Genomic DNA, 23,507 nt, shown 5'->3' with positions numbered 1-23,507 from the left:
CTTTCTGAAATTATGGGTACAATTTCTTTAATTTACATAGTATAGTTATTAGTTCCACCCCTATTTTTACTAGAGGATTAATTAATTTGTAAAATAATTAAGTGGCAAGTGAATAAAAGTGCTTATTAATGTTGTAACTAAGGGTACTTACTTTTAGGAAGTCATGTGCTTTACAATTTCAAGTGTACAAGACATACAATTTATTTTCTTAAAAGTTTGTTTTGGGAGTTGGGTGGTAGCGCAGCAGGTTAAGCACATGTGGTGCAAAGCTCAAGCACCCGAGTAAGGATCCTGGTTCTAGCCCTGGCTCCCCACCTGTAGGGGAGTCACTTCACAAGCGGTGAAGCAGGTCTGCAAGTGTCTATCTTTCTCTCCCCCTCTCTGTCTGCCCCTCCTCTCTCCATTTCTCTCTGCTATCCAACAACAATAATAACTACAATAATAAAACAACAAGGGCAACAAAAGGGAAAATAAATAAATATAAAAAAATTTAAATGTTTCTTGCTCTACTTGGGGAGTTGAACATTAATGTCAATTTAAGTTCCCTTTATTGTCATGGGTGAGATTTAATTTTGAGGTAGCCAATTGGTTACAGAGTATAAGTTGGCACTGATAAGAAATGCCCTATCTTTTCTACTCCTGGGTTACTGGCCTGTTTCACAATTTTATACAACCCTGCTTCTAATTCATATAAGCACTCCAATCCTTTCTCAACAGTTACATGGACTCAAAACAGAAGCTCCCTTTCTGCTTTGACAATTAGTGCTGTGAGTGAGTTAGCATTTGTTTATTCCCAAAGAAGATATTACTATTAGCTTCATTACATGGTACTGTGATGCAGCTTTTATAGCATTTGTTATATGAAAGTTTTCTCTTTTTAAAAGGTGTTTGTCTTGAGTGCACTCTGTGTAGTGCACATTATACAATGTGCAAGGACCCAGGTTCAAACCCCCAATCCCCACAGCAAGGGAAAGGCTTCATAAGCAGTGAAGCAGTACTATAGGTATCTCTTTATCTCTCCTTATCTCCCTATCTCAATTTATCTCTAGCTCTGTCAACAAGTAAATAAAATTAAATAAGAAAGAATTCAAAAAAAAGATATTTTTCTCATGGTTTCTAACATTTTGTGTGTGTGTGTGTGTATGGAAAAAGTATCTTTTTTTAAAAAAATTGTTCTTTCAGTTTACTGTGATTACCAATATGTACTCTACACTCAAATATTGATTCAAACTAATGAATAATCTCTCATTATAGTAGACTTGAACTACTATAGTTTTGTCAACTTCTGAGTTAGTGTACACAGCAGAAATAAACATACATTTCCATTGTCCTTTTACTGAGAATTGTCTTCTGTATTATAAGCTGAAATTTTGTGCATGTGTATTTATAAATGACACACTTGAAGCTCTCAAAAAACTTCAAATAAATACCAGAAAATGGAATTAGAACAAGTAAGCTCTTGATGAAGTTTTCTTAAATAGTTCTTTTTCTCTTTTTATTATCTTTATTGGATAAAGACAGAGAGAAATTGAGAGTGTCAGGGGAGATAGAGATAGAGGTAGAGGTAGAGAGAGAGAGAGAGAGAGAAACCTGCAGACCTGCTTCACCACTCAGAGCCTTACCCCTGCAGGTGAGATGCAAGGGCTCAAGCCAGGCCTTTCTTTGCACATTGTACCATGTGCCACCACCAACAACCCTAAACAGTTCTTGATGTGAAGATGAGATGGCCTTTAAGTGCCTCATTTTCTCATGTTAACATTTGTTTCCCACTCATTTGCTATCAAAATGTACTTTTCTATGTGTAAGACATACTGCTTTACACATACTATTTGTCAGAGCAGACTGTTCGATCTTGACCTGAATATCATGTAGCAGTTTCAATGAAGAGCCAAAGCAGATATGCAACTATAGGGCAGCCATGCAGAAAGATATAAACTAGAACAGATCAGTTTATTTTACCAAGGAAATGTTTTGTCACGAGAAAGTTTTCACATTCCCTGATAAATCACATTTAAAAATTATGGGTGGTTCTAAAAGTGTTTCCCAAGAAATCACTAGTGAGAGAAATAAGGTAGTATTCGATATAACATGGGCAAGTCATAATGTATGTGGAAAGGTTCCTAGACTCAGAGAATAACATATGTGCAAGCCCAATAAACAAATGTACCAATTAAGACTCACTGAAAAGTAAATGATGTGTGTCTAGGCCTGCCTAAGATAGCATAAGTCAATCTAGGCAGTTTAAGTAATATAGGCACTAGTGGTCTCAGAAGAAAGTTAGATTCATAATCAAGGATTATCAAAAACTTGAATGTTCCTCACTACTACTTTCTCATATTACTTATTTGTTCATTAAGTGTGGGTCTGATTGTGACATCAAAAGATGATGTGCTGCAATCTAAACTGTGAATATTCAGTTACTGAAATATTTTCTAATGTAACTCTAACTTGATAAGGGAATTTTTAATGCAAATTCAATCATTCATTCTTCTTGTCCTCACTGGGGCTTCACTGGTGTAGGTGAACTTTTTTTTTTCCAGAAAGAAGGATACAGAGATAGAAAGACACTATATCACAAAAACAAAATAAAACAAAAATAAAAATAAATCCTGGAAAGTAACATTAAACAGTACATGAAGAAGTCAAACATAAAGGCTGTGATGATATATCCAATAAGCAAAAGGATCAGAATAGAATGAAAAAGCACACACACACACACACACACACACACACAGCTAGTTGTTAATCCCTAAATCTGAAACTTAATGACATTTTATTTCAAGGATAATGACTTTCGTTATCAGTTCTAAAATTGTTTATATTAGTAAATCAGAAGATCATTTATGATAATTCCCCACTAGTTAAAATCTATATAACACATCCTACAGGTTGTTTAGTTCCCCTACATAATTTTCAAATTCTTTTTAATTTTTTTAATATTTAATTTTCCCTTTATGTTGCCCTGTTTTTCATAGTTGTTGTAGTTATTATTGTTGTTGTCGTTGTTGTTGGATAGGACAGAGAGAAATGGAGAGAGGAGGGGAAGCCAGAGGGGGAGAGAAAGATAGACACCTACAGACCTGCTTCAATGCCTGTGAAACGACTCCCCCTACAGGTGGGGAGCCGGGGCTCGAACCGGGATCCTTATACCAGTCCTTGCATTTTGCGCCACGTGTGCTTAACCTGTTGTGCTACTTCCTGACTTCCATATTTTGTAAATTCTAAGTCTCTAAAATAAAAAAAATCTTGAAAGCAACTATTAAGTCATATTATCTTTAACTGTTCATTAAATCAATACTTTTCAGAGTTGGCTATTTTTACAATACTATCACTTATGTTGTACTACAAATTAATTTAGCCACCTACAATAGTATTCATATCTAAAAAAATTTTACGAGTAGAAAGTATCCAATGGACTAATTTCTGAATAATGTAACACATTTTGGATACAACATTTTTATTAGTGATCTAATATTGTTTTACAAAGTTAATAGATAACAAGGGTATAATTCCACATCATTCCCACCACTAGAGACTTGTGTCCCCATTCCCTTCAATGGAAACTGCAGTAATTTTACCAAGGTCACAGATATGAGTTTATTATTATTCTCTATAACTATATATTTATATTCATTTGACTTTTTTTTTTCCTATGGTCCTGCCTTCATTTCCAAGTCATACCTATACCTATTACTACTTCTGAATGTCTTTTTTCTTCTCTATCAGGATCCTGATGGAACTGGAACTTAGAGCCCTCTGGTCATAGTCCCCTAAAATTTCTTCCCAAGGTCAGGTGGTGGCACACATGGCTAAGTGCACACATTACAGGGATCAAGCCACTGGTCCCTACTTGCAGGGGGAAAGTTTCACACACAGTGAAGCAGTGCTGCAGGTATCTCTGTTTCTCTCCCTATCTCTCCCACCTATTTCAATTTCTCTCTGTTCAATAATAAGTATTTAAGAAAAAATGTCTTCCCTTCTGGGAGTACAAACTACAATTCTCTATGGGGTGAAGAAGGTGGGTGTTCTGGCTACTGTAACTGCTTCTCCCCTAGACATGGACATTGGCAGGTCAATCCATAGCCCCAGCCTGTTTCTATCTTTCCTTGGTGGGGTAGGGCTCTGGAGAGGTGAGGTTCCAGGACACAGTGGTGAGGTCGTCTGCCCAGAGAGGTCAGGATAGAATCATCTGCAACTTGGTGGCGGAAAGGCAGTAAGATATAAAGCAGGTCAAATTGTTTAACAAACAGATACCAAAAAGTAGGAATAGAGCAGATGAGATTAGAAATCCTAGGGTGGAAACATACTAGGAAGACAATATTTTATGTAAGTTCCTAAGGGCCCATAACTTTAGTAATTTTTTTTTTGCCTTAGCTTGATAGCTAACATGCAGATGGACTAAAAATATTGTCTAGGAAGATGTGTCAGTGATGAGAATACAGCTCGAAAGCTAGATAAGAGCAGAGAGTAGCTCTCAAACCAAGAAAATATATAGTTAGTTGTTTATCCCATCTATATGGCCTAGGGCCCATGTATTTAGCACAGGAGCTTGTGTAACCTCTGTGTCTGATCTCACAGTCCATGACCACATTTGGGAATATTCTAGGCTACACTCGTTTCAGGACCAGTTTTCCTTAAGTGGTAGAGCAGGTTGACCCAGCCTCCCTTTCAAGAGTGGGGCCATCCTTACCATTACTACTTTACAGTGAGAGGCTCACAAGAGGTCTTATGTTTTTTTCCTTTTTTAAAATTTTTTATTTATAAAAAGGAAACATTGATAAAACCATAGGATAAGATGGGTACAACTACACACAATTCCTACCACCAGACCTCTGTATCCCATCTTCTCCCCTGATAGCTTTCTTATTCTTTAACCCTCTGGGAGTATGGACCCAAGATGATTGTGAGATGCAGATATTTCTAATGGAAGTGAACAGTGAAGGTTGAGAGAGGGATGCGTTAGCAGTCTTGGCCCATATTGTCTATGAGGGAATCCAAGGATTCCTTAAGGGCCTAGATGATACGTTGACCAAAAAGGACATCATTAAATGAGCCAGTCTCTTGTCCTTATCTTTTGTAGTTCTTATTTTATCTGATGAGCTTAGACTTTATCCCAGTTGTTAAAGTGCTCAGTGTTACTTGTATCCAAACTGGTATTAAGTTTATGGGGTCTGGTTTCAAGTTAGGGAGAAAATACACCTTTTAGTTAAGGATTTTAGTTAAGTCAACCTTAAGTTTTACTACATTTACTTGTATGGTGAGTCTAATAAAAGTTGTCATAGGGACAGTAATTGTCCTTTAGTTGATATATTATTTTTTGCCAGTATACCTCTTAGACAATTGTATACAGTGTTTCTTCTAAAGCTTATCAAGGGGTGACAATAATACCGATACTGTCAGAAGAGATTAGGAGATTTACTTTCTTTTGTGTAGTTAGTTGAGCACATAAAGTGAGGGATAATGGGTATGTGATGAGAGTGAGTAGGCCTAAATAGTAAATATTTGATTAGACAATATATGGCACCTTTTTTATGCCTTTCTACTTGCTTGCTGGGTTTATTAGGTCTAAGCCTAATCACAGAGGAATATTAAGCACTTTTATTTTGAGGTATATAGTTGCCCCTAATTTATGAATATATGTATATGTGTATATGTACATGAACCCAGTCCCCTAGGCCCTATCCTATATCTAGGATCTGTAACATTATTAGAGAATGTGCCTTTGAAATGGAAGTAGGTAGTTCCATATGTTAGGAAAGGTCTCACCAGATTATAGGAGTAGGAAGGCTAACATTGGCTAATAATTAGAAAGCACTAAATAGACTGAAATATACCCATGAAATCTATGAGTGGCACTAATAGTTTTATGTAGAAAACAGAAAACAAATTGCATATTGGAGTAACATTTATTTATCAGCAATGCTGTGAATATTTTAAAATAATTCAATATAGGCACTGTAGAATTCCACACTACCCTCGACATTCAAAGATATATACAGATACAAATGATATATTATGTTTTTAAAAATGACAAAGGGAATATTAATACTGGATGACTTTTAATCAATTCAACATTATTATACATAAGAGAAGAAGTTCACATTCCCTCACAAAGTCAGCAGCTTCATATTTACATAGTATTATTAGATCAATTTAAAATGTTAATCTATGATACAACAGTGCTACTTCAGAAAACATAAAAATATAGTCTTTTTTTAAAATAGCCATGCTCCCATTTTTTTTTTTGTGAAATCTAGTTGGCTCAATATAATGTTAGCTGAGCACTTTAAAAAAGCACAACAGATATTCATCAGCTGTAAAACTTTTAAGATGATTGTTAAACAGAATAGACAGAGGGCTCATCATCACTTATGTCTGAATCATCTTCATCTATTCCTTCAATGACTGATTTTTTCCCTTTACAACAGGATACAATGAATCCAATCAAGAATACCTGCAAATTAAAACAAGCCATATGTTATTTCTTGAGTTTATTTATAAAAAAATAGCTTTAAAAATCCATTTCAAACATCCAAGTCAAATCATTCCTGGTATATATGTACTTACCCCAAGAAAGGCCCAATTACCAAAATAGTATGCAGCACTAAAGAACCAGAACTTGTGAAGGAATAGGTATGTCCGAGTAACAGTACACTGATCTATAAAAGCAAATAAAAGGGCTATGGTGAGACAGCTTCTTTCTTAAAACAAGTCATTAAAACTGCATCTAAAATTTTCGTAAGCATGTAATAACAAGGTCATATAGTCAATGCTAGAGATGGAATTAAAAATTGAGTCTATCACCTAAAGATACTTTCATTTATCTTAACAATTTAAATTGTCATGTAATATGACATTTAAAAATGTTACCAATGTAATTATGAATCTTAAAACATAAAAAAATTACATTGACTAGTTCCATGTATTTGAAATAGAAAAAAAAATTTTGACCCATAGTATCATACATGTCCTAAAACAAAACAGTCTTCAGATGAACATTAAAAACAAACAAATAAAGCAAAATAGAAAAAGAGCAAAGTAATCAGACATGGTTAACATTAAGCTACAATATTCTAAGACTACATCGAGGAATAGTAGCAACTTGATGGCTTCTATGATCCCTGCCACACAACACACACATACACACACATACCCTCTAAAGAATAATACTGAAAGAAATGTCTTGCTATGCATATGGCCCAAGGTAGAGACCAGCAACACATGAGACTGTCATGGTACTGGAAGGTTTGAACCAATTTACATTCCTACCAGCAGTGCAGAAGGGTTCCTCCCCACTTCCTTGCAAACACTTGTTTAAATGTTTATTCTTCACATAACAACATTCTTTAAAAATGTTGTTAGGGGGTCGGGCGGTGGTGCAAAGCACAAGGACTGGCGAAAGGATACTGGTTCGAGCCCCCAGCTCCCCACCTGTAGGGGAGAAGCTTCACAGGCAGTGAAGCAGGTCTGCAGGTGTCTTTCTTTCTTTCCCCCTCTCTATCTTCCTCTCCTATCTCCATTTCTCTCTGTCCTATCCAACAACAAACAGCATCAACAATAATAACCACAAGGGCAACAAAAGGGGGAAAAATGGCCTCCAGGAGCAGTGGATTCATGGTGCAGGCACTAAGCCCCAGCACTAACCCTGGAGGCAAAAAAAAAAAATACATGTGCTTTATATTATATATTTCAATACTACCTGTTATGTCATTTTTAGTGTACATTGACTACCACCACAGTCATTACTATAATACATAACACCTACTATAGATACATTTTTAAAAACAACACTTAGTGCTAGTTTGGACACCCAGTGATGGTACACCCAATACCATGCACAAGGACCTGAAGTTGAGCACCTATTGCCCTATCCCCACCTGCTGGGGAATATGACTCAAGTGGTGAAACAAGCCTGCAGGTTCCTGCCTTTCGCTTTCCTTCTATTTCTCCCCATCAGTTTTTCTCTGTCTTAGAAAGAAAGGGGAAGGAGCAAAAAATGGACACCAAGAGCAGTGGATTTGAAGTGCAGACACCAAGCTCCAATAATAACCTTGGTGGCAAACAAACAAAAAACACTTACTGCTGGCTTAAGTCCTAATGAAGTCATCATCATATTATGATTTCACTTGAAATCAGCATTGAATTAAACTATATCTTTATATTTTATAAAATAAATCATTATAATACATATGCATATGTACAAAGAATTTTGTTTTTAATTCATGAACTATGTAGAAAGAATTCTAAATCAAACATTTTGTTTGAAAGGAAAGGTCACAGGAGATTGGTTTGTTAGACTGTTTATCAAGGCCCATATGCGTAAAGTGTTAGACATTAAGCCTGAGCTTTCCAGCTCCATCTCAAGTATTCCATGTGCCAGAGTAATGCTCTTGTGTGTTCTTATTGTCACTTTCCTCTCATAAACAAACAAAATATTTATTCATATCTCATAATTGCCCAGTTATCCTAACTTTGGCTTCTCATTAGGATATTACAACTGTAGGTTATTTTCTAATAAGACACAAGATTTTAACTGTGTATGACAAAAAAAAAAAAACTTGATCTTTATTCTTACATTAATATAAACTATTTGTAAAATGAATTAAGTAAAAAGATAGCATGAGTAGAACAGGATGTTAAGAGTAGAAAGAGGTTTTACCAGGTCAGAAGACAACCCAAGAGAAAACAAGAGCAGTCAGAACACAAAGATTGGATCCAAAGCTTTTGAAAAGTAAAACCTATTAATCATTATTTTATTGTCAATTATATCTATAGCATATATGTTATATAACACACAAAAAAAGATCTCAGCAATCAGCAACATACATTAAAAAAAGGAAGAAAAACTATGTATTAGAAAACAAAGTAATACATTCATCCTAAAATTTAACAAATAGAACAGTTTAAACAATGTTTTGTTAGATTTGAAAGGAAAAGCTGGGTAAAAGAAAAACATGGTGAAAAAACTCATAGGAATTATAAGGCAAACTATATTTTATAAATACACAAACTGTATCAGGTTAATAAAGATAGCACTTGGGGAGTACACTACAATAAAGAATAAGTTTTATAGTGACTATTTTTTAAGAACTAGTACAATTTGTATTGTGTTCTGATTACATTTAAGTAAATTTATGGTATTTTAAAGATGCTAGAGTAAGTATTGCTTATTAGCCATACACAACTTACACAAAAGAATGGAAACTTAAACATCAGTATATAACCTATAGAAATAATCACAGGGCTGGGTGGTGGCATAGCTAGGTGAGAGAACATATTGCAGTGCAAAAGAAACTGGGTTCAAACCCCCAATTCCCTCCTGTAGGGAGAATGTGTCATGAGTAGTCAACCAGTGCTACAGGTGTTTCTCTCTCCATCTCCTCCTCTATCTCCTCCTTCCCTCACAATTTCTCTGTCTTTATTCAAAATAAATCAATAAATGAAATAATAAAAAAAAGAAAAAGAATCACAAACTGTACTAGGGAATGCTAAATAGACAAAGCAAATGTATCTCTTTGTTCTAATTGTTCAAGTCAGGGAAAGTTAAATAAAAAAATAACTATTTATGGGGCTGGGTGGTGTCACACACAGTTGAGTGAATACATTACCATGAACAAGGACAAAGGTTCAAGTCCTTAGGCATCACCTTCAAGACAAAAGCTTCACAAGTGGTAAAGTGGTACTGTAGGTATCTCTATCATTCTCTCTGTTTCCCTTCCCCTCTCAATATTTCTCTGCCCTATCAAACAAATTAAATTACACAAATGTTTTTGTTACTTTAGTTTTTAAATAAAATTTATTTATGGGGTCGGGCAGTGGCGCAGTGGGTTAAGCGTATGTGGTACAGTGGGTTAAGCGCACATGGCGCAAAGCGCAAGGACTGGAGTAAGGATCCCGGTTCCAGCCCCCGGCTCCCCACCTGCAGGGGAGTCACTTCACAGGTGGTGAAGCAGGTCTGCTGGTGTCTATCTTTCTTTCCCCCTTCTGTCTTCCCCTCTTCTCTCCATTTCTCTCTGTCCTATCCAACAACGAACAACATCAACAATGGTAATAATAATAACCACAACAAGGCTACAACAACAGGGGCAACAAAAGGGGGAAAAAATGGCCTCCAGGAGCGGTGGATTCATGGTACAGGCACCGAGCCCAGCAATAACCCTGGAGGAAAAAAAAATTATTTAAAGGACATTACAGAAAATAAAGATTTATTGTCTTGAGTCTCCCACTAAAATACAAAGAAATGCTAAGTATTACTTTCTGTGTTAGTGATGTTGGGATGTATGAGGTAGAAAGTAACGGAGTAGAAATTGACTTTTTAAAGATTAAATTTAGAACATAATCTACATGTAATTTAAGAAAGAAAAAAAAAATCAATGCTTAGGTATTAGCCACCTAAAGCAAGCATCTACAAATAAGTGGCTGTGAAGTTTGACAAATTATCCAAGTTAACTTTGGTGAGAACTTAGAAAACTTATACCTAATTACTGTCACTATACTGTTAAAAGTTGAACTTTTACAAACACAATCAAAACATCACTTAAGAAAAGAAATGAACTTAAACATCAAGTGACATTCTGGAATTCAAGAAGCAAATCCAAGAAAAAATATGCTTGGATCAATACTAATTTTTTGGTCTGCATAGCAACCTCACTTGACAATGGACACAATACATTTGCTATTTCAGCTGGATGATACAAGTCAATTAGATCAATAAGGCTTCCTTTTTTACTCTTACTCTACCTAGAAAATGCTTGTCTATAAATCTGGCTTCCTACACAGATTCCTTCTCTCTCAAGAAAATTCACTTCCTTCTAGAACCTGGTTTCTTTAAGAGTTATATTTACTATGATAAAAAATAATAAACTTAGTAACTAACTCCAAGTTAATCAAGGACTGGATTGACCAGAAACTATCAAATATTTCGAGGAAAATATTGATAGGACTCTTTTCCATCTAAATTTTATAGGCATCTTCAATGATACAAATCCAATTACAAGGAAGACAAAAACAAAAATAAAGCAATAGGACTACATCAAATTGAAAAGCTCTGCACAGCAAAGAAAACACCAACCAAACAGAAAGACACTTTGCAGAATGGGAGATCTCTACATGTCATACAACAGATTTAAGATTAATAACCAAAATATATAAAGAACTCACCAAATTAAGAAACAAATAAACAAACAAAAATTGACCCCATTCAAAGATGGGAAATGGATATGAACAGGATATTCACCACAGATGAGACCCAAAAGGTCAATAGACATATGAAAAAAATGTTCCAAATCATTAATTGTCAGAGAAATGCAAATACAGACAACAATGAGATACGACTTCACTCCTGTGAAAATGACATACATTAGAAACAAATGCTGGAGCGGTTGTGGGAGCCAAAGAACCCTCCTGCATTGCTGCTGGGAATGTAAACTGGTCCAACCCCTGTGGAGAGGAATCAGGAGAATTCTCACAAGGCTAGAAATGGACCTTATGATCCAGCAATTCCCTTTCTAGGGATATATCCTAAGGAATCAAACTCATCCAAAAAGATAAGTGTATATTGATGTTCAGAGCAGCACAGTTTGCAGTAGCCAAAAACTTGGAAGCAACCCAGGTATCCAACAACAAATGCGTGGTTATGTTGTGGTATATAAATACAATGGAATACTACTCAGCTATTAAAAATAATAAATTCACCTTCTTCAGCTTATCTTTGATGGAGCTTGAAGGAATCATGTTAAGTGACATAAGCCAGAATGAAAAGGATAAATATGGGATGATCCCACTAATATACAGAAGTTGAGGGATTAAAAACATAAAAGGAAACACAAAGCAGAACTTGGACTGAGTTTGGAGTATTGCACCAAAGTAAAAGAACTCTGGGCATAGTGGATTTTCAGATGCACCATCAGGGGTGGGGACGGGACACAGACCTTTGATGGTAGGAAACATGTTAAATTACACTCATATTAACTCAAAATTTAATAAATCACTATTTATTCAATATGTCAGGAGAAAAACAGATTAAATATCTGAAGTATGTTAACTGCTTAAGTGTCAGTTCTGACATATTCCTTTATTCTAAGTGCTTAATGTTTCAAATTCATAAACTGAATTCTGACAGTGGGCATAAATTGTTAAAACATATTTCTGAAAATAACTTTTTTTTCAAATATTAAGTTATCTACAAGCTTAGGCCAGACAGATCAGAATAATCTGGGCCTATTAGTATCTTAGATATAATTGTCAGTAGATAACATTAAATGACACAAATCATGGTGAGGTCAAGTGTAATACAGTAAATCCTCACACTGGGATTCTCAAAGTAAACTAAGCTCACAAATAATTTGGTTATAATAATTATCCATTACTTTCTGAAACTCTAAGATTACAATGAACCTTCCGTTATTCTCTTTAAAATCTATACCTCTCTGCAAATAAGTGACTTTAAGCATTTTCTTATATGTTTGTCTGCCCTCTGAATATCTCCTTTGAGGCAGATTATGTTCATGTCCTCTTCCCATTTTTAATTTTTTTATTGCTGAAGTTTATTTCTTTTTCTTTGTACTGCTAAGTTTTTCATACATTTTGATTATAAGTCCTTTATATGATGCAAGGCATGTAAAGATCTCATTCTGTAGTGTGTCTTTCTGTTTTAGTGATGGTTCCCTTTGCTGTACAAACTTCTCAGTTTGAGGTAGACTGATTAGTTTACTTTTGCTTTTGTTTTCCTTGCTGTTGGATTTGAGTCTTTCATGGTTTCTGCTCGAATGTCCATATCTTTGATTTATTTAAAGTTGAATTTTGTGCATGCTGATATGTGGTGGTCCTGTGTTACTTTTAAAAATATATTTTATTTACTTATTATTGAATAGAGACAGAGAGAAATTAAGAGAGGAGGCGAGACAGAGAGGGAGAGATACAGAGAGACACCTGTAGTACTGCTTCACTCCTGAAGTTTTCCCCCTGCAGGTGGGAACCAGAGGCTTAAATCAGTGTTCTTGCACACTGTAATGTGTGTGCTTAACTAGGTGTGCTACCACATGGCCCCAGTCCTATAGCATTTATCTGCACATTTCAACCCAATTTTTCCTAAGACCATTTACTGAGCACTCTATTCTCCATGTAAAGCTTTGGCTACCCTTGTGAAAAGTTAATTCAAGATTTTGAAGACTAAGATTGTTAGGATTCTAAGTCAAGAAAATGGGAGGGGTGGGCTAGAAACTATGTTGCTTGCTTTTTTCCTTACAGATAAATGCCTTAACTCACATGCCATGTCATGTACACACACACACACACACACACACACACACACACACACACCCCTATAAGGAAACTTAATAAACTAATGGACGGTGTCCAACTGTGAGATGGAGAAGTTGAACTACCCTAATACTTCTCAATTTAATAAGAAAAATCAAGAATAAGATTCAGAGGGAAAAAAATACGGCTTTAGTAACTGTAAGAAGATGTTAAAGATAAATATTCTAGATATTTTTCAAAGTAAACCATAAAATAATAAGCACTTATTTCCCACTTTAACTCTAAAAAAAAATTATGGCGGAGCCAAGATGGTGACTTGGAAGCAGCTACTGGCATGAGCTCTGACAACAACTGTGACTCCAAGGAGGTGACTATAGCACAATTCGGGTTAGAAAACAGAGAAAAAAGAAAGTAAATCTTTTTATTATTTCTGAAGTGCACCCCTCCCACCTCCCCCTATAACCAGACCCAGGGTCAGGAGAGTTGCTACTAGCAGGCTTTACCAAGATTCCTGGCTCATCAGGGGTGTCATTCCAACCCTATTCCTTTCTGAGAGCCAATCGGGACCCATCCAAGCTGCAGACTGACTGTTAGGGGTTTTTACTCTGTTCTATTTTATAATTACTATTATATATACTTGTGTCCCTTTCCCCCACTCCTTCAGGTTGATCAAAATTAACTCAATGTATTTTCCATTGCTAGGTGACTGGGTGTCCTATCCATTGGGGAAGGAACTTGTTTCACTCTACCTACCTCCTCTATCCACTCTTCCCACCTTCTCCATCTACCTAGCTAATTAAAAATAACAAACTTTCCTTTCATTGCTCTTTCTTTTCTTTTCTTTTTCTTTTTTATCATTCTTGTCATCCTTTCTCCTTCCTTCTTCTTTGGCTTTCTGAATTCACTGATACTTGTTTGTGAATTATTTTGGGGAAGAAATCTGAATCAGAGTGGACTCTCTTTGTGTGTGTCTCTTCTCTATTTCCCTTTCTCCTCTTGCTAACCCTAGAATTTACAGTGGACAGTAGATTTGCATACTTGTCTATTATTGCTATCCCTTTTTTCCTTTCTCTTTATCATTTGGATTTGGTTGATATTTTTTTCTTGGACTGAAGGCACTGTTTGGCTAACTGGTATTGGTTAAACTGCTTCAATCCTAGCTTCATTTACTATTGTAATTTCCGAGGTTGATGACTGTATTTGTTATAAAGGTATTTAGTATAGTGGAGCTTGTACTAAAAACACATCTGAAAAACAACAGTACATAAAAATAAAAAACACATAAATAAAAAATGGTTAAGCCAAGAAAAAAACTGCTGCTACAATGAATGAAGACAAGAGCCCAGAAGAAACTACAAATCAGTCAGAGGTGACCATAGATAAGAAAACTATGGAAGCAACAATAAACTTAATAACCACAGAAATAAAGACAACTATGGAGGAAAGGGCTAGAAGAATTAAGGAAACAGCTTCTGTACATCCAAAGAAACTATTAAACAAAGAGACCCCTCACAGAATGGGAGAAGATCTTCACATGCCAAACATTAGACAAGAAACTAATCACCAAAATATATAAAGAGCTCAGCAAACTTAACACCAAAAAAGAAAATGACCCCATCCAAAAATGGGCAGAGGATATGAACAAAACATTCACTACAGAGGAGATTCAAAAGGCTAACAAACATATGAAAAACTGCTCTAGGTCACTGATTGTCAGAGAAATGCAAATTAAGACAACACTAAGATACCACCTCACTCCTGTAAGAATGGCATATATCAAAAAGGACAGCAGCAACAAATGCTGGAGAGAATATGGGGACAGAGGAACCCTTTTACATTGCTGGTGGGAATGTAAATTGGTCCAGCCTCTGTGGACAGCAGTCTGGAAAACTCTCAGAAGGCTAGACATGGACCTTCCATATGATCCAGTAATTCCTCTCCTGGGATTATACCCCAAGGACTCCATAACACCCAAGCAAAAAGAGGTGTGTACTCCTATGTTCACAGCAGCACAATTCATAATAGCTAAAACCTGGAAGCAACCCAGGTGCCCAACAACAGATGAGTGGCTGAGAAAGCTGTGGTATATATACACAATGGAATACTATGCAGCTATCAAGAACAATGAACCCACCTTCTCTGACCCATCTTGGACAGAGCTAGAAGGAATTATGTTAAGTGAGCTAAGTCAGAAAGATAAAGATGAGTAGGGGATGATCCCACTCATCAACAGAAGTTAAGGAAGAAGATCAGAAAGGGAAACTAAAAGCAGGACCTGACCAAATTGTAAGTAGGGCACCAAAGTAAAAAACCTGTGGTGAGTGGTAAACGTGCAGTTTCCTGGGCCAGTGGAGGGTGGGAGTGGGTGGGAGGTTGGGTCACAGTCTTTTGGTGGTGGGAATGGTGTTCATGTACACTCCTAGTAAAATGTAGTCATATAAATCACTAGTTAATTAATACGAGAGGGGGAAAATTAATTGTATGTCTCGAAGTTTTTCAAAACACAAACTGAATCTTTTCAATATATAGGCTGTTTAATTGATATGCAGACTCTCTCAAAAGCCTAGACCAAGTAGATCAGAAGCAACCAATAGCACTGCTATATACAAGATACTGGGTACTGTACAGCAAACCCTAACAAAAGGACTTTTCAAATTTAACCCAATTACCAAATAATATGATGATAACATTACCTATTGTCTTTTTGAACCCTAAGACAGCAGGAACCTCACATCTCCACTATAGAGCCTCTACCTCCCCCAGTACTGGAACCATTGGATACGGCCCACTTTCCTGTATGCCTCTCCCAATCCATATCAAATAATATTGCATCTGCTGATCACAACCTAAACAACACAACGATTGCCACCTCAACATGCTTCACTTCAGACTGTGTCCAGAGACTTCACGTGTGGAATGACAACCCTTCAGCTTCATTACTCGGGTGAGACCTTTCCTTTCATAGTATATTCTAATTCCATCTCAGGTGGTTCACTTTCTAACAAAGTCCCAAAACCTAGATATACACCACTTTCTGTGAGAGAGAACATATGTTCACACGTATCCGTAAACTACTGCAAAATATATACCTGAAAGCAGAAGTACACAAAAGTCCTGGGCCAGATGGCTTCACAAATGAATTCTACAAAAGCTTCAGGAAACTGTTAATACCCATACTTCTAAAGCTTTTCCATAAGATCGAAGAAACAAGAACTCTCCCTTCCACCTTCTATGAAGCCAACATCATCCTGATACCAAAAGCAGATAGGGACACAGCAAAAAAGGAAAACTACAGACCAATATCTCTGATGAATATAGATTCCAAAATATTAAAACAAAATCTTGGCCAACTGGATACAGCAGTATATATATCAAAAAGATTGTTTATCACAACCAAGTGGGATTTATCCCAGAAATGAAAGGCTGGTTCAACATACAAAAGCCAATCAATGGCATTCACCACATCAATAAAAGCAAAACCAAACACCACATGATTATCTCAACAGATGCATAGAAAGCCTTTGACAAAATCCAACACCGATTCATGCACAAAACTCGACAAAAAATGGGAATAGACAGGAAATTCCTCAAGATAGTGGAATCCGTATGTAGAAAACCTACAGCCAACATCATAATCAATGGACAGAAGCTGAAAGCATTCCCCCTCAGATAGGGGACTAGACAGGGATGTCTACTATCACCATTACTCTTTAACATAGTATTGGAAGTTCTTACCATAGCAAATAGGCAAGAGAAAGAAATCAAAGGAATACAGATTGGAAGGGAAGAAGTCAAGCTCTCACTATCTGCTGATGGTATGATAGTATACTTAGGAAAACCTAAAGAATCCAGCAGAAAACTACTGGAAGTTATTAGGCAATATAGCAAGGTATCAGGCTACAAAATCAGTGTACAAAAATCAGTGGCATTTCTTTATTCAAACACTAAATCTGAAGAAGACATCCAGAAATCACTTCCATTCACTGTTGCAACAAAATCAATAAAATACCTAGGAATAAAGCTGACCAAAGAAAGTGAAAGACTTGTATACTGAAATCAATTAGTCACTATTCAAGGAAATAGAAAATGATACCAAGAAATGGAAAGACATCCCATGCTCATGGAGTGGAAGAACAAATATTATCAAAATGAATATTCTCCCCAGAGCCATATACAAATTTAATACAATACCCATCAAAGTTCCACCAAACTTCATTAAAAGAATAGAACAAAAACTACAATCATTTATCTGGAACCAGAAAACACCTAAAAGTGCCAAAATATCTTGAGGAAAAGAAACAGAAATGGAGGCATCACACTCCCAGATCTCAAACTATATTATAAGGCCATCATATCAAAAACAGCCTGGTACTGGAACAGAATAGGCACACAGACCAGTGGAACAGAATTGAAAGTCCAGAACTAAACCCCAACACCTATGGACATCTAATCTTTGATAAGGGGGCCCAAAGTATTAAATGGAGGAAGGAGACTCTTTTCAATATGGTGCTGGGAAAACTAGATTGAAACATGCAGATGAATGAAACTGAACCACTTTATGTCACCAGAAACAAAAATCAACTCCAAATGGATCAAGGACCTGGATAATAGACCAGAAACTATCAAATACTTAAGAGGAAAACATTTTCCCACCTAAACCTCAAGGACATCTTTGATGAAACAAACCCAATTGCAAGGGAGACTAAAGCAGAAACAAACCCATGGGACTACATCAAATTGAAAAGCTTCTGCACAGCCAAAGAAACTATCACACAAACAGACCCCTCACAGAATGGGAGAAGATCTTCACATGCCATACATCAGACAAGAGACTAATAACCAAAGTATACAAAGAGCTCTGCAAACTTAGCAACAAAAAAGCAAATCACTCCCCCCAAAATAGGCAGAGTATATGAACAAACATTCATTACAGAGGAGATCCAAAAGGCTAACAAACATATGGAACACTGCTTCGGGTCGCTAATTGTCAGAGAAATGAAAATAAAGACAACATTGAGATACCACCTCACTCCTGTGAGAATGGCATACATGAAAAAGGACAGCAGCAACAAATGCTGGAGTGTTAGGACCATGTGTAAACCTGATAGAGCTTAGGGAGAACCAGCCCCGTCCTTGGATCCTTGGATGGAGGTCTGAGAAGATAACCTCTTGTTAAGTTTCTCTCAACCGAGGTGAGCATAAGGGGGGAAACTCAGAATTGGTTCTTTCCTTCTTGACTCTCAGGCCCACAGAAACCCCAGTACTTCCCTCCATTAACTGCAGGCCACATGGCCGCAGATTCACTTATTCAAAATCACCTTCTGATCACAGAAGAACACACCTTATCACACACTTCATCACACACCTCAGACCCCAGACAAGAGAAATTCCAAACTATATGGCTTTTTGATATCCATCTTCTCTCTGTCTCACCCTATGGGTTTAACCCCTATGCTTCTCTCAAATACCTTTGGATAATTAAGTTGCTTGTGTCATGGAGAATAACTGTCTTATATCTCATCAATTCCTGTCATACCAGCCCCCTCCCTTAGGGGCATGCCGACAGTTAAGAAACCTGTAATTTCTAACATATTTCAGTAATATTCCCTTCATTGTTTTTCTATTTAACTCATGTCCACTTTGCTAATAAACGGATTCCAGAATTCTAAGCACGCTAAGAGTCCCCTGGTGTCTTTTACTTCGTGTCACCCTTATCATGAGTGAGAAAGAACCAGCCTGTTACCTTTCCCCTGGAGACCACCCCAAACCAGAGAGAGAGAGATACTGAAACTGGAGAGGCTGTGGGGACAGAGGAACCCTTCTGCACTGCTGGTGGGAATGTAAATTGGTCCAGCCTCTCTGGAGAGCAGTCTGGAAAACTCTCACAAGGCTAGACATGGACCTTCCATATGACCCAGCAATTCCTCTCCTGGGGATATACCCTAAGGACTCCCTAACACCCAACCAAAAAGATATGTGCACACCTATGTTCATAGCAGCATAATTCTTAATAGCTAAAACCTGGAAGCTACCCATGTGCCCAACAACAGATGAGTGGCTGAGAAAGCTGTGGTATATATACACAATGGAAAACCATGCAGCTATTAAAAACAATGAACCCACCTTCCTTGACCCATCGTGGATGGAGCTAGAAGGAATTATGTTATGTGAGCTAACATAATTTCTTTGTCAGAAAGACAAAGATAAGTATGGGATGATCCCACTCATAAGCAGAAGTTGAGAAAGAGTAACAGAACGGGAAATTCACAGCAGGAGTTGACTGAATTTTGAGTATGGCACTAAAGAAAAAACCCTGGTTGGAGGGTGAGGGTGAATGTTCAGCTTCATGGGGTGGGGGGTGGAGGGTGGAGAAGGAAGTGATGGATAACAGTCTTTTGGTGGTGGGAATGGTGTTTATGTATCAATTTGCAGTCATATAAATCACTATTTAATTAATATGAGGGGAAAAATTGATTGAATATCTCAAACTTTTTAAAGTACATACTGAGTCTTTTTAATACATAAGCTGAGTCTTTGATATGTTGACTCTCTTACAAGCTTAGTCCAGGGAGAACAAAAGCAACTGGCAGCATAGCTATATGCAAACAATGTCCAAGGACATGAACTATGGTGAGGGTGTGTATGATACAGCAAATTCTAACAAAGGGATACTTCAAAGTTAACCCAATTGCCAAACAATGTGATTATTGCAATAACTATCTATTGTCTTCTTAAACCATAAGATGACAGGAATCTCCTGCTTCGTCTATAGAGCCTATGTTTCTCAGAATCATGGAACCTCTGGGGTGGGGCTCACTTCCCTGCATGCTTCTCTCAAGTCAGGCCAAATGATATTGCATCTGCTGATTCCAACCTAATCAATGCAACAAGTACTATCTCAGCATGCTTCACCTCAGACTGTGTACACAGACATCAGCCATGGATTGCCAACCCTTCACCCTCATCACTCGGGTGAGAGCTTTCCTTTCATGGTAGTCTCTAATTCCATTCCAGGTAGTTCACTTCCTAACAACGTCCCAAAACCTAAATATAAGCCAGGTCCCCTAAGATAGAGCGTATGTTCACATGTATCTATAAATTACGGCAAAATATATACCTGAAAGTAAAAATACACAATAATCTTTAGTGAGTCAATACCAAGTTCATAATGAAATAGTGTCTACTTAGACTTAGATACCCTCCTCACCTACTTCCTATTAACAGTTCTCTCACTCACTCCAAAGCGAACCTTATCAAAGCAAGGACTGCAAAAGCTTAATAAGGGAAAAAGACTGGCATACCTTAACCACGACTCTTTAGTCACTATCAGGCCACCCCTTAAGCTGGGGCCCTAATCAGGGAGTCCTGAGTCTCCCAAACTTGATGGTCCTAGACGTCAAAATAAATCCCTCTTTCCATTGTTTCCAGTCATCTCTATCAGGAACAACAAAATAGACCCCTCTGTGGGCCCCTATAGGACCTTGCCCTCAACCTAGATCAACAATGGTAGAGAATGTTCCATCCTCCAAAGGGATGATGGAGAACATACTCTATGATACACCTAAGGAAGATGGGTCGATCCTGGGGCAGCATGGAATGTTCCTACTCATGACCACAGAATGTGACCTCAGATCTAGAGGGATACAGAGGTCACACAGGCTGCTAAGCTAATTATGGGCCCCAGATCACATCAAATTGATGGGGTTTACAGTAATATTTATACCCCTTTCCCATACTAGCAGGATGCCGACCAGACTTCCCTGGACAGACAACCCCACCAATGTGCCTTGGAGCTCCGCTTGACCAGATCCCTTCCCCACTAGGTAAAGAGAGAGACAGGATGGGAGTATGGATTGACCTGTCAATGCCCATGTTCATCAGGGAAGCAATTACAGAAGCCAGACCTTCAACCTTCTGCATCCCACAATAATCTTGGGTCCATACTCCCAGAGGGTTAAAGAGTAGGAAAGCTATCAGGGGATTGGTTGGTATATGGAGGTCTGGTGGTGGGAACTGTGCGAAGCTGTACCCCTTATCCTATGATTTTGTCAATGTTTCCTTTTTATAAATTAAAAAAAAATACTTTGGGTTGGGTTAGGGGGAGAATACAGGTCCTGGAAAAAGATAACAGAGGACCAAGTGGGGGTTGTATTGTTATGTGGAAAACAGAAATGTTATGCATGTACAAACTATTGTATTTATTGTCACATATAAAACATTAATTCTCCAATAAAGGAATAGTTTTAAAAAAAAGAAGCCAGACCATCCACTTTCTGTACCCCATAATGACCCTGGGTCCATGCCCCCAGAGGGTTAAAGAATAGGAAAGCTATCAGGGGAATGGGATGTGGAGTTCTGGTAGTGGGAATTGTGTAGAACTGTACCCCTTTATCCTATGGTCTTGTTTATGTTTCCATTTTACAAATAAAATTTTAAAAAATAACCCACTAGGGAAAGAGAGAGACAGGATGGGAGTATGGATTGACCTGTCAATGCCCATGTTCAGCGGGGAAGCAATTACAGAAGCCAGACCTTCAACCTTCTGCATCCCACAATGATCTTGGGTCCATACTCCCAGAGGGTTAATGAGTAGGAAAGCTATCAGGGGAGGGTTTGGTATATGGAGGTCTGGTGGTGGGAATTGTGCGAAGCTGTATGCTGGTCCCTGTTCAGGCACCAAAATGCCAGACTAGTTTCGCGGGCGTGAGACAGATGACCAGGGACTCATGGCTGAGCTGGGAACACAGTTCAATTTTTACTGATGAGCGGGAATGCAGTGCAATTAGTCTAATCTCTATTCATTAGAAAATCCTTTCCTTTATATATCCTGAGGCAGGCGCAAGTGTCAGGTCGGAAGAGAAAGTACGTAGGATAGGGTGTGGGGAGAAGGAAAAAGCACGCGAACCAGTGGGATTAAACGGTGGAAAACAGGCTGTGAGTAGGAGAGGGGTCGGAGTGGAAAAAGAGTGATAACCAGTGGGGATTAAACCAGTGCAGGTCTCAAACAAAACAATGATTATGTAAATAGACCATAGTGTTAAGCAATACAAGTGAACCTAACGTGATGATCAAAACAGAAGGGGTCTTAGAAGCAGAATTAGAAGCATACCATCAGCTGTACGCCTCTTATCCTATGGTTTTGTCAATGTTTCCCTTTTATAAATAATTTTTAAAAATTACTACTTGTTGAATGATTTTGTTAAACAAAAATACAAATTTATAATTATACCCATTGGTATATCTATTAACTCATTGTCTTCAGTCTAGATTCCCTTTCTATTCACCTTCATGTCCTACCAAAAACCTTTTCCATTTAAAAATAACTCTCATCATTTATTTATTTGCTTATTTATTGGATAGAGATGGAGAGAAGTTGAGAGGAAATAATCGGGAGAAAGACAGATACCTGCAGCACTGCTTCACTACTCATGAAGCTTTCCTTCCCAGGTGGGGGTAAGGGGTATGAACCTGGGTGAGCATTATAACCTTTGTGCTCTACTGGAAACACCAGCACCTGGTCCCTTTTACTTTTTCTTCATTTTTCAATGTTATTGCCAACTCAATTATTAGCTGATGACCAAAAGTTATACTCCCCAACAAAGAGAGACAATAATGTAAAATACCAACTTCCTGTCCATTCTTGCAAATAAATTTCTACCTGACTTTATATCCTTCTGTCCTTCCTTAAAATCTATAAAGAGGTAGCTAGTAGGCCTATTTTAGTTATATTCCAAAGGGCCTGTGACTATACTAGTTTTTTTCTTTTTTTTTTTCCCTGAGCTTGAAATCTGATATGCAGGTGGATCCAAGTTATTATCTGTTATGATGTCATGGCTGGAAAAAAGACCAGAAAGCTGGATCAGGGGAGAGAGTAGCTCCCAAATATGTGAAAGGTGTATAAATATTGTTGACTGTAAACCCCATCGGTTTGATGTGATCTGGGGCCCATATTCAACTTAGGAACTTATGTGACTTCTGCATCCCTGTAGGTCTGAGCTCACATTCTGTGGTCATGAGTATGAACATTCCAAGCTGCCACAATATCAGGACCCATCTTCCTCAGGTGTAGCATAGAGTATGTTGTCCATCCTCGCTTAGGAGAACCGCCCCCGCCCCAACTCTTCATCTGCACTATTCCAGCCTTTAGGTTCATGATTAATCAACAACTTCTTTGGCTCAATATGTTAACTCTCTGTTCAGCCACCAGGCTTCAGATGCTACAATGATGCCAACTATACTTCCCTGGG

General features: G+C 37.5%; 1 protein-coding gene across 1 annotated transcript in view; it reads right to left on the bottom strand.

Moving 5' to 3' along the window:
- Nucleotides 1-5,887: 5,887 nt before the first annotated feature.
- The window catches only part of LMBRD1 (LMBR1 domain containing 1), an 84,584-nt gene continuing 66,964 nt past the window's right edge, over nt 5,888-23,507 (bottom strand). Inside the window, exons 15-16 of the mRNA XM_007529031.3 lie at nt 6,568-6,659; nt 5,888-6,454 (exon numbers count right to left, since the gene is read on the bottom strand). Coding sequence (XP_007529093.1) covers nt 6,338-6,454; nt 6,568-6,659 — 209 coding nt within the window. The 3' untranslated portion in view covers nt 5,888-6,337. The remainder of the gene's footprint in view (nt 6,455-6,567; nt 6,660-23,507) is intronic.

The sequence above is a fragment of the Erinaceus europaeus genome, chromosome 4 (genome assembly GCF_950295315.1).
Source record: "Erinaceus europaeus chromosome 4, mEriEur2.1, whole genome shotgun sequence".
NCBI classification, from domain to species: domain Eukaryota; kingdom Metazoa; phylum Chordata; class Mammalia; order Eulipotyphla; family Erinaceidae; genus Erinaceus; species Erinaceus europaeus.
The sequence above is the reverse complement of the archived record's forward strand: the minus strand, read 5'-3'. Positions and strand labels throughout refer to the sequence as shown.